The sequence below is a fragment of the Electrona antarctica genome (assembly GCF_951216825.1).
Source record: "Electrona antarctica genome assembly, chromosome: 22".
NCBI classification, from domain to species: domain Eukaryota; kingdom Metazoa; phylum Chordata; class Actinopteri; order Myctophiformes; family Myctophidae; genus Electrona; species Electrona antarctica.
Window position 1 is genome coordinate 22,603,240 of NC_136805.1, and position 14,450 is coordinate 22,617,689.

General features: G+C 41.1%; 1 protein-coding gene across 2 annotated transcripts in view; it reads right to left on the reverse strand.

Moving 5' to 3' along the window:
• Window positions 1–991: 991 nt before the first annotated feature.
• The window catches only part of fam20cb (FAM20C golgi associated secretory pathway kinase b), a 69,490-nt gene continuing 56,031 nt past the window's right edge, over window positions 992–14,450 (reverse strand). Inside the window, exons 5-12 of one of the 2 annotated variants that reach the window (XR_013788854.1) lie at window positions 11,838–11,953; window positions 9,638–9,818; window positions 5,921–6,030; window positions 5,639–5,720; window positions 4,916–4,975; window positions 3,615–3,765; window positions 1,796–3,148; window positions 992–1,738 (exon numbers count right to left, since the gene is read on the reverse strand). Coding sequence is in view for 1 of the 2 variants with exons in the window: in XM_079493104.1 (XP_079349230.1) it covers window positions 3,032–3,148; window positions 3,615–3,765; window positions 4,916–4,975; window positions 5,639–5,720; window positions 5,921–6,030; window positions 9,638–9,818; window positions 11,838–11,953 (817 nt within the window). In the remaining variant the exon portion in view is untranslated. Of the gene's footprint in view, window positions 3,149–3,614; window positions 3,766–4,915; window positions 4,976–5,638; window positions 5,721–5,920; window positions 6,031–9,637; window positions 9,819–11,837; window positions 11,954–14,450 lie in introns of both variants that reach the window. The other variant, XM_079493104.1, reaches the window with a different exon arrangement.

Below are 14,450 nucleotides of genomic sequence, written 5' to 3' on the forward strand. Positions count from 1 at the left end.
AATATGAAGAATCTGAAAGATACGTCTTCATTGCATAGAGATAGCCTAATGTGTACTGATTTGCGTGAGGTTTGGACAAAATCTGTACAGTAAAAAAGCAGCCTCCTGGTGGCGCTATAAAAGGCCTTTGTGAAAGCTTTGGGGCAGAGTTTCTTCCTTGACCTCCCGGGAGTATGCATGCAAAGTGTCACACCATTGGTCCAGAGATGAGCTGGACCAAGCCCCCCTCTCCCAAAAACACGCACGCACACACACACACACACATGGTGGACCCTATAGAGCGTCGCAGTCCCGCCTCCTACCCTGGACCAGGAAATGAAACCCAATGCATTATTCTCATAGACATTTCTTAAAGTATTTATTTAAAGACGGTTACGCCGCGGACAAAGCCAACTCGAGTCGTGACAACTCATGACAACACAAACAATATTTTGGACCAAACAAATAATTACAAAGAAGAAAAACAACAAAAAAAGTGTTGTAACCTGCCGTTTTTTTCTTCTTTCTAATTATTTGTTTGGTCCAAAATATTGTTTGTGTTGTCATGAGTTGTCACGACTCGAGTTGACTTTGTCCGCGGCGTAACCGTCTTTAAATAAATACTTTAAGAAATGTCTATGAGAATAATGCATTGGGTTTCATTTCCTGGTCCAGGGTAGGAGGCGGGACTGCGACGCTCTATTGGAAACAAGTGTAATGCTTAATTGGGTCGTCCACTCACAGTTAACAGCCTTTGTATTGAGTTTGTGCTTGAAATGTACTGTAATTCTGCAAACTGTTAATAAATTCTTCAATCAATCAATCAAAACACACACACACACACACACACACACACACACACACACACACACACACACACACACACACACACACACACACACACACACAGACTGGAGGATGGATGGACAGGGGGCGAAAACAGTCTCTGACAATATAAAAGACTTACTGTAATGTACACTTTAAGTGAGCGAAAACACCTGTGATAGATACATTGAAAGATACATTTTGTTTTATTGCACTTTTACCATGATGCAATGAAACTCCACAGAAACGATGAGTCAGAATAAAAATAAAAGAAGCATTTGCAAGGCTGAGACGTATCCTCTAAGGGCTTCCATGGCTCCATCTGTATCTCCACACACAGTACTGACACAGGACTAGATGGAGATGTATATAAAAGTTATGGAATTGACGGAGTCCGCATACACATACATTAAGATCTGGGCATCTTATCTATCACTTGTATCTGGGGAATAATATATCCTTTAACCCATTCAGTTAGGAAACCAAACATTCAAGTATTTCTATCATTGCACAGGCACTAGATGTTCCTACTGTATATATTAAATTTCAGCCAGTAACCACTCCTTTGAGTTCTCTTTTTCTTTTTTTCTTTTTTGAGCTGTCATCAGCTGTTTGGAGGGAATGAAATGTACATCATGAAGTATAATCTCTCAAACAACAGCAACACCTGGACATATTACAAAAAAATAAAATAAAATAATAATATAAAACTTTTAGTGTCACATTTGGCTTTTTTCGATGCCATAACTTTTTGGCACCATAAATATGACCTCAACAGCAGTTGGAAATGGATTATATGTTGTAAACATGGGCTTAGACACGTACAGTATTAATCAGAAACATATTGATGGACATTATGTTTGAATTTAAGGAGACTGGATTATTGTTCTATGATGATATTATGGTAAGTGGACTGATTTTCATTTTGGTTTAGCTGTAAACCAAGGTTAGACATGGTTAAACAATAGTTTAACCTAATGGTTAACTTAACATGGTTAACTTAATACTTTGTCGACCAATTCCGTCAGGTGACAAAATAAATGTACGTTCAAGTAAAAAAAGGGTTGACAAATACATTGTTTGTGTTGTATGACACAGTCAATTAAGTATGAATTAGCTTCAGGTGGGATGGAAAAAGGAGACAGTCACCAAGAAAGGTGAACCTATACTGAGAGGCAATGGTATGTAGCAATGCGTGCACTGCTATTGCACAGGCTAGTTATGCCCTCTTTTGGACAGATGGGTAAGTGCAAATCTGATGATGTTGCATTAATTCAGTCATAACACAAACAAATTATGATGTTGATTATGTATTATTCATTTCAAATAATAAATACAAAAATCAATAAATAGTCTCTCAAGGACATAACTGATAACCGATAGGGAAAAAATGACTAATCCAGGAGTAAACCGGCACTCCAATCACATATTTCCATTTTGAAAACAAAACAAAAGACCTCTGAAAAAGATCAATAAGAGAATAAAAAAAAGACATTATGCAATAAAACATTTCTTTTTACGTATTAAAACGACAAAGAAGTCAGTTTCTTTAACCTCTGCAATCAAAACACTAGCAATACCAGAACACGTAGGAACACAATTCAGCTATGAAGAGGAAGGGGTAAAGTGGGGGGTTTGGGGGTGTAGAATAATCTATACAAGTCCCTCAGAATTCACTGAATTCAAAAAGGTGTCCTAAACAAGATGAAGACAAATGCATCTCTTTCAAGACTTTCATGGTTGGATGGTGCTGTAGTGGGTTGGTTGGTTGTGATGATTGTTAGGATCAGCTGTGGTGATAAAGTGGCCTATTAGGACTCTTAGGTAAAGAGTCTATAGGTAAAGCAGGGTGTGGTCCAGTTACTGCCACATTTTCTGAGTTTCCGCTCTGTCCCTGTGCGTTGAAAATGGAACGCTACCAATATATACAGTAGTGTCCACCATCGGTAAAGGTTAAGTCATTGCACCTTTTGGACCGCACCCATGCAGTCCTATCCGAGGGGCTTGTAGTTCCAGATAGCTCAGTCCCCATAACTGGTGACACTTCCTGTGTCAAAGTCAACACATGGGCCTCTGAGAATGTTATGTACAGATGGATGTCATCTGTTACACAATACAGCAGTCCAGTTCAAGACAATGACTTTAGCGCAGTGTTGTATCTCCATGCTTTCAGTCCTATCCAGCTAGTACTCAGCTCCCAGGTGGTTAGCTCCATGTGCCCAGCCAGCTACCTCCGTCGCGGGGCCATGTAGGTGTGGTCTGTCCCTCGGTCTCCCTGTAGGTCATCCTCCACCACGTTGCTGTAGCCCTCCTTTTCAATGCAGTCAGCTAGCACCCTTAGCACCTATAACCCATAGAAATACAGTATGACATTATGTTATAATAGATTTCAGTGATCAAACACATTGAAAGACAATTTCCTGCTCAAAAACAGAGGAAAAAAAGCTTTAGAAAGCAACACTGTTAGTTAGAAATGCTTCATGGCAACAGATGACATTCAAATAGTACCCTTTTCTAACACACGCACGCACGCACGCGCACACACACACACACACACACACACACACACACACACACACACACACACACACACACACACACACACACACACACACACACACACACACACACACACACACACACACACACACACACACACACACACACACACACACACACACACACACACACACACACAGGAGATTTATTGGCATGAGAAAACATACACGGTAGGTGAGAATAGAGTGTGCTTGTTCATCCACTTCCTATCTATTTTCATTGCGGAGAGAGTGTGAATGCAAAGCAGTTACCTGGCGTAATCTTCGGTCCATGGCCTCCAGGTGTGGCTGTATGAGGATGGGGCTGAGGCGGTCTCTTACCAGGGACTCAGACATCAGGGTGGAGAGCTGGTACTCTTCCTTTGCCAGCAGCTGTAGACGCAGGTGGGTCGACAGCCTCAGCCTGAAGGTAAGAGTAGTAGATTAATGTTAGTGTAATTCAAACTCTCTCCCACCCACACACAATCAGTGTAGGAGCCCCAAAGGGCTGTGTATGCTCTCCACTCTTTTTCCCTCTATACAGATGACTGTAGAGGCAGTTCCAATGATAACTAATTAACTATATTACTTGTTTGTTAACTAAAACTTAAACTTACAAGTAACATACTTAACCAGTGGGCCTCTCTACAAGCTCACAGAGTAAGCTTTTCAATCTATTCACCAAGACCTGGCAATCAAAATGAGATTACCTCAGACGAAGAGGAGGCTTGCAAATTGCGGCTAACTGTCATCAAAAGCATGCAATACTATACTGAATGTTAGAAAAATTATACAGTCGGACTGTGCTGCCATCAAAAGCACTGCACTATATGTCGTAAACGAAATTGTCACTACACTATGTTGTAAAGCAAATTCATTACAACTGTAGGCTATATTATACTATATTGTCAAATTAATTTAAAAGTAGAGTATAAGAGTAAAAATATACAGGAAAAGGCATAAAAATCCAGGTCCAGGTACTGAAGGTGGATTTGTTGGTAAAAAAAACCTTTATTAAAGAAACACCAACGTGTGTCGGCTTGCGCCTTCTTCAGGGTGTGACACTAAAAATAGAGTAATTGAAGAGTGCATCCACAATGCCTGCAGTCAATGTCTATAACATTTAGCAAAATTGTAATTTAGCTGCAATGTGAAACTTTCATGTTCTACACGGGATTCGAAGTGGAGACTAGAGTTAGTTTAAATAGCATAACATAACAAAAAAAAGTCACTACAAGTACAAATAATGTTTGACTTAATGCATATTTCATACCGTCTTCTCTGTCGGGTGGAAACCTAATATGTTCACAATAGCAATGTAGCAGATTGAGCTTGTACTGTATCTGCTACTTTTGATCCTTTTGTGCGATGCTGTAGTATGATAAAGTAGGGCATTCATTTACAAAGTAACACAAAAGTATGGAGATAAGTGGTTTCTGCCCAACGAATATGAGAATAATGTTAAATGATTTGGGGTGAATGTAATTGGGTTATTAGTTTAGTCTAAAATATTGCTGAGTACGTTTCATTTACTCATTCAATCCACCTGATACTGCTTAAAGAGGACGTTTTACCTGCAGCATTGACTCAAAGGAACCAGAATGGAGGTCTCATCATGGGAGTGCTTTCCAAACCTAGAATGAAACATAGCAGCGGGAGAGTTATCTACTGCAGTGGTTCTCAAACATTTTCATGTCATGCCCCCAAATTAATGTATTTGGCCATGGACCACCACCTTGAAATTTTGTGAAACGGACCACGATTTACGTTGTTAAAATGTATAGGGTGATTAAACAGATTTTGATGCTAGATTTTTTTTCTTTTTAATTTTTTTTAAATTATTATTATTAATATTATTATTATTCATAATTTATAATTTATTTGCTGGGGACCCCCTGGAACCCCTTTGAGGACCCATGGGGGTCACCGGACCCCACTTGGAGAAACACTGATCTCATATAACATTACACAACTGTACATAAAATCATTACCCTTACTTTTATTATCCATGTATTTTATTATGTTTAAGCCATATCATTGCTAAATTCTTAAAATGATTGTAGTTCAGTCAGAACTACAATCCACATCAGCGAATGACGTGTGGGACTTACACACACTTATACACCCACGTAGAAATTCAGCATGTTAATCCCTTGAGTATACTAGTATGCACCTTTGAGCACGGCATGAACTCCCTCGAGTATGTCTGACTGAACTAACTCCGCAGGCTACGTCTCATTTCCTGTTTCAATATACCATATCAACAGGGAAAGTGATCTTCTTAAACATGGGCTCACCCTCTGCCATTATCCAGATGGATGATGAAAGTGTCATTGCCGAACTTCTCAAATGTCTCATAATGGTGCCGATCCATATTTCCTGCAGGTGACAACATGCCAATAAATCAGCCAAGAGAGTCTGTCTGTCTGTCTGTCTGTCTGTGTGTGTGTGTGTGTGTGTGTGTGTCTGTGTGTGTGTGTGTGTGAGGTTGGAAAATCCCATTTCAGCACTAAAAGGCAACATACTTTGTGTGTAGTGCGTTCCTGTCATGAATCTCATAATGCACCGTATCATCTCACCCATGAGGAAGTCAAAAATGGTCATGTCTATAATGTCCAGTAGTCGTGTTCCGCTGTCATAAGGCGGGGTCTGTTTCACCTCCTCACAGTAGTCTGGGTCCACCTCCCATCTAAATGCAACAGAAGATACATAAAATCAGTGATATCTCACACACACAGCACAGTACGACATACAGTATCACACAGCAATTCACAGTATCACACAGCAATAAGCATCTGACAGATCTGAACGTTGCATTAATAAAGGTTGTCCTTATTGTGCAAGTGAAGACGGTGTGTGGGTTATTTCACTTTATTCTATATAGAGCATAGCAGTGGGTGTGGTTTTCTGGACCCACTGAAAACTCTCCAATTAATTTTTCCTATTGAGATTTACAAAAATATTTATATCAATTATTCTAAGCCTAGATCAAGCCATACAAGATCCTGGTGAAACATGACCATAAAACCTTTGATTCTGTGAAAAATATCTTTTTAAATATTTAATTATATGATACTATATTTAATAAATACCCTTTGTTTAGCTTTTTTTTTTTTTAATTAAATTTTTCACAGAATCAAAGGTTTTATGGTCATGACTCAGGTGTGTCAAAAGTGCCAGGATAGTGGTGAAGACATAAGACAAGATAAGACAAATGTTAATGTCCTGAAGGAAATTTGTCACACAGTGGTCAAGGATGAACATGGTGGATGCAGCAGTACTGGCACAAGTGAAGTGCTGTGTAAAAGACACTAGGTGGCAGCAGAGAGCAACTAGTGCACCACATGCACACACAAGAGGTACAATACATACATTAGATACACTGAATGCCACCCTGTGGTGAAAGTACTCAGGTTTGTTTTAGACTCCCATGTCATATAATCAGTAGCCTCGGATATAATACTTTCCAGGTGGGCCTGAAAGTCTGCTTGGTATGTCCATGGAACCAAGTAGTACAATTAACAAAATTGCAATTAAAAAATAAAGAATAAAAAAGGTCACATACTTCCCAGATTAAGTTTATTTTATTTGAATAGTGCAAATAAAATATATGAAAATAAAAATATGACCAAGTATACATACAAACATTCTTGAATCTGTTTTACTGAGAATAAGGTTAGAAATATGTCTAGTAGGGTTAGGCGTAGTTTTACTGGGGTTAAATTTAGGAATAGGTTTAGCTTTTCACACCGTTTTACTGAGGTTAAGGTTAGGAATTCCAGCCTGAGCAGTTGCGCCGGCTGTATGCCCGGGGCGACTGTGTTTTGAGGCGAGTTTGTTGGTATTCGTGATGAAGTAGGTGTTTTTGCATAGCTGATGGTCCATCGGATTGCAGTTGAGTTTTGATTGAGTTTGAGATTGAGTTTTGTTGCCCCTTTTCAGACAGCATCCGCCTATTCCTAGAACATGCTGTCTTGAAGAGACTACAGACTATGAAAACCCAAATCTTTGCTTGTTGACAGGAACAGTTTTACTATGAAAACCCAAATCTTTGCTTGTTGACAGGAACAGTTTTGCGGAAACTTTCCCTAATAGTTTGCTGTCTTCCACATCATAAGTAGTTTGGAGGTTTGTTACCCGGTTTGTGCCTGTGTGGTTGATAAAGAGGTTAGTGAATGTGTCAGCCATCTGGTGGGTATCAAAGATGACAAGGGAGATGGAGATCCCTCAATTAACATGGTTATGAAATCCTGTTGCAGAAAAACTTGCTTTATTAATTATTTTGTTTGGATGTTGATTTTGTCTTCATTGTCTCCACCAGGCCGAAGGCATGGGGAGAGAGTATGTTTTGCACTCCGTCCGTCCGTCCGTGTGTGTGTGTGTGTCCGTCCGTCCTTCCGTCTGTGAACAGCTAATCTCCGGCACCGTTAACCCGGACAATGCCAAATTTTGCACACACACTCCCTGGATGCCAACGATGAACCTCTGCCCCAAATTTTCCAAAACGACCAGGAGGCCGCTTTATGCAAAACAAGTTTTTGGACAGTACACCTACAGATTTTGTCCAAACATCACGCAAATTAGTACACAGTCTCTCTAGAGCCATTCAACGAAACAGGTCTTTCAGATTTCTCAGACTCCATCCTGATTGACTAAGATTGGCTTCCAAAGTTCGCAGGAGTGCTCAGTTTCAAACAAAATGCTGCAAATCATGAACACATTGTGTGATTTCCGTGAAATTGTGCACGCACATTCCCACTAGGCCGAGGAAGAAATGCCACATGAACATTTTCAACTCAGCCTCATGGTGGCGCTATAACTGGCCGAAAAGTGTTTTTACATCTAACTGCACGGATCTGTGGATAACTTTGTATGCCAACTCCCTAGAGGCCAAGGAAAAACATTTGCCTGGAATTTTCCACATCTGCTCTTTATAGCGCCACCAGGAGGCCGACATATGTAAAACACATTTTCTAATATTACTCCTTCAGATTTTATCCAAATTTCACGCAAATCGGTACACATGCTCTCCATAGTCATGTGATCAAGACGGGTTTGTTTGATTTCTCATAATCCACCCTCATTGGCTACAATTGGCTTCTAAACTTTTCAGGAGTAGCCCGCTTTGTACCCATTTTGTACAAATCGCCACAACTACTCAACGCAGCGTCCAATTGTGGTGAAACTGTGCATGCATATTCCCACTAGGCTTTGGAAGAAATGCCACTTGACAGTTTTCAAATCAGCCTCATGGTGGCGCTACAACAGGCCAAGCCGCGTCACACACACACGTTTATATTGCTCCTAAACATTTTGCCAAACATCACACACACACTCCTATCCTCCTGGTGGAGACCTGTGCCCAGAAGGGCACTTTTTCTAGTTTTCTTATATTACTGTATATGCACACTATGCAGTTAATTGAAACTACAATGAATTTAATCAGTGATCATTTTTCATATTCGTTATTTCATGATAATCTTCATTTTGTATGCAAATGAGAATTATAGTCTATAAGATTCTAAAATCAGTTAATTAAAGTTATTTTTGCATAATAATATTACGTAACCATTCCTCATTACCATAACTGAGGATTGGAATGGAATCAAAATACCGTATATACCACAAAAGTAACAAGTGAAAATTATGACCACCACAATTTAATTTGATGATTCAGCATCCCTACAAACCCCTAATATTGACCAATTTATATTTTTCTTTCGCCCAGGCCTTTGGGTACCCTAACTTTGATTGGCTCCCACAAAGTTTCAGAGGAGTTGGAGTATCAACACCTTGGTGAAAAAGCAATTATTTTGCAGATGGCTAAAAAAGCCAATTCAAGGAGCCACTTGGTATATTGTGCAGCCTCTTGAGACCTTTTTGACGAGAGTTGAGAGAGAGGATCAACTCTCATCAAAAATTGCTTTTATGGCTTTCTCACCAAACCAGAAGGGGATTTCCTACTAGTAGTAGCTTTTCTTGTATCTATATGAGTGGTCAAGAAGTGAAGCTCTATCTCCCCCACTCCTTGACTACAGTGAGATGCCTGCCAGTCAGATGCCTAGAGGAAGGTCCATGACCGAAATGAAATCTCTATTGAACAAGTGAAGACAGTGTGCGGGTTATTCTATGATCTAAATGTCTGCTCTATGAGTTAATTTAACTCATTTGAACACAACCATATACAGCTTCAGTGTAAGTTAGTTTATCTGGATAAGGGCAATAGCTGAATACCTATAACAATCTTGTACAAATAAGTAGAAAATAAGTATTCTCTGATTCAATGATCTTCTTACTCTGCCTTCTTGCGTTTGTGGTAAGAGCGTCTCCAGGGGTTCCTCCAGGTCTTGCGTTTGGCCAGGGCTAGGTCTGGCAGGAAGGCAGCCAGCGATCCTTCAATCTGGTCTGGTTTACCACACAGGGCATGCTCAGTCGAACAGTAGTACGAACACTCGCCATAGAAACACACATTATTGGCTGTGGAAAAAAGGGAAACAAGAATAAATTATACTGCGTGACGGTGTCGTTTGCAGAAACAGATCTTCAGCTAATATGTATATATATATATATATATATATATATATATATATATATATATATGATATAATAAAAGGGTATAATACAAGTTAGAAAAAAGTAAACGAGTAATAAGTAAAAAGTAGATATGCCACTGAAAATGTGTTTTTTTTAGCCCAGCTACATGGTGAAATATGTCTTCACTACTTGAAAGCTACATAATTTTGAAAGTGCTGTATCACACATTATTTTCTTAGAGAAATGACAAATGAGACCATACCCTTACTTCCAGGAGGCCTCACACACATACAGTATAAAGCTCTATTCGCACAGTACAGATACCTGGGGAATTCTCTGATGAATAATAGCTGTAGAGAGTAAACGTAATCCCACGAGAATGTGCCTCGTTTGTATAAAAAAAAGGAACTACAGTATGCTAAATTACCTACATTTTTGGGGGGGATCTTAGTCAGATCCCATGATAATACTAAACCCAAGTGAATGCGGATTCCAGCAATTTTGGGAACAAAACAGGCTTCGTTCTCAGCACATTAACTAGGAAACTGTTCCTGCTTCATCTATTAAATATGGAGCCCAGTTACAGCATGTTTGGAGAGTGGCGTTAAGTGGTTATGAGTTGTGTGTGTGTGTGTGTGTGTGTGTGTGTGTGTGTGTGTGTGTGTGTGTGTGTGTGTGTGTGTGTGTGTGTGTGTGTGTGTGTGTGTCTGTGTGTGTGTATAACTATCAACTTATTGTCCTTGTATTTGGAAGTCTGGGCCATGTCCATAAACTTGTGCTCAGGGGTCTGCAATTGGGTGGATTGCAAAAAAACTGGCTAAATACTGTTCTGTCTCAGCTATTATGGGCAGTCTGTCTATCTGGAGAAGGCGTTGTTTCATTTATCCCTAGGTGGCTTAAAAAAAAAAAAAAAAAAAAAAACATCCTGTCTAGTAGTGTCAAGTAATAGAATGTCATCATTGTGCTATCTTTTTTTCCTCTGTGTGCTAAGCATGTGCAGCAGCTATATCTGGTTGGACCATATAATGTAACCTAATTCTGATCAGTGTTTGGGTCTATTGTATTGCGCCTCTTGTGCAGATCCAAATAAAATAATTAAAATGTGTGTGTGTGTGTGTGTGTGTGTGTGTGTGTGTGTGTGTGTGTGTGTGTGTGTGTGTGTGTGTGTGTGTGTGTGTGTGTGTGTGTGTGTGTGTGTGTGTGTGTGTGTGTGTGTGTGTGTGTGTGTGTGTGATAAACCAAAATAAAGGGACAAAATAAGTGATCCTTCCTGCATGAAAAAGAGTCTAATTTTGAGTTGTATAATTCTGTGGTTGGGGAGGGGAGTGGTGGCCCCAGAGGCACTTGATGAGCACAGGTCCAGGAATACCTCGCTATGCCCCTGCTTATGAGGGCCATGCCACCTTTCTTAGACAGTAATTACACACTCGTGGCTGCATGGGGCTGGTGAGCAGTGGGCCTGTGGTTTCTTGCCTGCCTGAGAGGAAGTGCTAAGTGCAAAGTGCCTGCCAAGTGACCTCGTGGTTCCAAGTACAAAATGTAAACATAAAACCAAGTGAAGGGAGAAAATGAGTGAGGTTTTCATCCTTCCTGGCCTGTATCAATATGACTCTAACTCATTTTGAACTATATAATTCTGTGGTTGGGGAGGGGAGGGGGAATGGGGTGGCCCAGAGGAGCTTGATGAGCACAGGTCCTCAAATTCCACGCTATGCGCCTGCTTCTGTACATGACTTTGGCTTCATATAGTGCATTAGGTGCTGCATACATTTCAGATTATTGATTACTATAGGTTAGGCCAGTGGTTCCCTTTTACCTCAAGGCCCAAAAGAGAAATGAAATGTTTGCCCGAACATGTTGATTGATTCGTGCATTCTTTTTAATTGATGAAAAGTTGTGACTATATTTTATGTAGGAAATGAAAAAAGGGGATATTTACTTGTAGACCCATAAAAAATGTACCTGGCGATATGAAGAAGGTCCTCCAGAGCTTCTTGTCCCTGGTGACGTCTCTGATCTCCTTGGTCATGTTGACGAGCCTGCCAGCCACAGGAGGGACCCGGCGGAAGTCCAGGATCCTAAGGGACAGATAGATTTGAATACAGTTAGGGATTATCGATGGCGGTCAGGACAATTGACCCCGGAACCGCTGCTGGCCTATGATCGAATCCCACCGCATCCTCTTTCCTGTCCCTCGTCAACAGCTTTGCTGCTGTCTGTCTGAGGGCTAGTACAAGAGGCCTAGTACACGTATAGATCCCTGGAGGACTGGTCAAAAAGTATATAGGGTTTAAGTGGTTGAAGGGGGATGTATTGCCAGCCCTCTTGTAAAAATCACACCCGTGTGAAGTGAGTGGTGCAACTCCGTGTGTGTGTGTGTGTGGGGGGGTTCCAGACCCACAGGAACGCACCCAGGGTGCCGGCCAGGTTCCGGCGAGCCGCCCCGCGTCCAAAACGGTAGAGAAATGACAGAGTTACCGTGTGGGGGTCCCCGGGGAGTCCCTGGGGGGGTCCCCGGAACATCCAGACCCCCAGGAACGTGCCCAGGGGGCCGGGCCGGTTCCGGCGAGCCGCCCTGTGTCCGAAACGTTTGAGAAATGACAGAGTTACCGTGTGGGGGTCCCTCTACTGTACTGTACTGTACTGTACTGTACTGTACTGTACTGTACTGTACTGTACTGTACTGTACTGTACTGTACTGTACTGTACTGTACTGTACTGGCACACCCGAAATCATCATACAGTTAATATGTGCGTGTGTGTTTGTGTGTGTGTTAGGTTGCGCACAGGTGGTGAAAAACAACCATGCTGTTTTCGTGGTCAGACCCAGGCACCCAGCCACCCACCCACACACACACATAGCTCCGTAAGGGAGTGGTTGCACCACTCACAAAAATGAGAAATACAGAGGGGTTTAAAAAGGCTATATTTAATACTGATGGAAAGCTTAAGAGCTTCAACAGTACACACCTCCGTGAGAGAGATAGGGGACTAAACATAACAACGATTTTTGTTTTGAATGCACTTGAGTCACTCCGAGTAGTTTCTCTTTGTCGATTTTTTCCGTGTCCGTTTCCATTTGTCTGACTGCATTACCTATTTGTGTTACAGAATTCCAATGCTGATCCAAGACCACAATGGAAACAAGCCCATAGGGCTTTTTTGTTCATTTTTACAATCATTGTAATTAAACCGTACCATTACCCCACTCCGCCATCTCCCGCCTACAGAGGGTCCAAAATGCTGCTGCCAGACTGATAACTGGAACAAAAAAACGAGATCATATCACCCCTACATTGGCAAAACTACACTTGGTTACGTGTTAAATTCCGCATTCAATTCAAATCACTCCTCTTTGTTATAGAACAAAGAGGAGATCCGGGCACACTTAATGTTAAAAGGAGGAGAACTTTATTGAACCGACATGTTTCGACCTATACGGTCTTCATCAGGGCTCACTCCTCACTCCTCTTTGTATTTAAATCCCTAACAGCCTTGCCCCTTCCTATATTTCTGAACTAATAACTGCTCCCCCTACCACCAGGACACTCAGATCCTCCACTCTCAAACTCATTGCAGTCCCCCCTTCAAATCTGAAAACCAAAGGTGATCGGGCTTTCTCTGTAGCTGCACCTACACTTTGGAATAATCTTCCACTCCACATCAAGGCTAGCCCCACCCTGGAGATTTTTAAATCCTACCTGAAAACACACCTTTTTAGTCTGGCTTTTAACACAGTGTGAAGTTATTGTTTATTGTTGTTCATTGTTTTTGTTGTTATTTTGTTTGCTTGGCCTGTTTTATGATTGTATTACATGTTCTACTATTGCACTGTGGATAGACTACGGTCTACCTGTTTTCTGGAAAGCACTTTGGGTCAACTGCTGTTGTTTTTAAATGTGCTATATAAATAAAATTGACTTGACTTGACTGTTAATAGACATTCAATCTATCAAGCAAGCCTAGACAAGTAACATGCACCAATCCAATGATAAGCCAAAAAAAACAGAACACCCAAGATGGGACTTGAACCCACAATCCCTGGTTTAGGAGGCCAGTGCCTTATCCATTAGATTAGGCCACAGAGAGCGTACAAATGGAATTTGGACACTCAGAGTTACAGACCCGTAAGGGTCAATTCGGTTCCATTTGTACACTCTCAGAGTTATAGATCCGTAAGGATCCATTGGGTTTCATTTGCACACTCTCAGAGTTACAGACCCATGAGGGCCCATTTATTTCCTAACTATCAATTTAGCTGGGGACCCCCTGGAACTCCCTCAAGGACCCCTGGGGGTCCCCACACCCCACTTTGAGAACCACTGGTCTAGGTGAACACTTTTTTTAACTACAAATCACGGCCAACAGGTGGCACTGTAGCCCAAGCAGTGAATTACCACCGGCACACACCACCAGACCAATTCCCAGTGGCATTCATGTGGTTATGGCTCTACATCAAGTACATTCTGATCTTCCGCACAATTTGCTGATGTAAATAAAGTCCCTGGTGATATAACGTCCATTAGCTAAGATATAATTTAGAATTCATGCGTCTCTTGACTGGTCAATATCAAT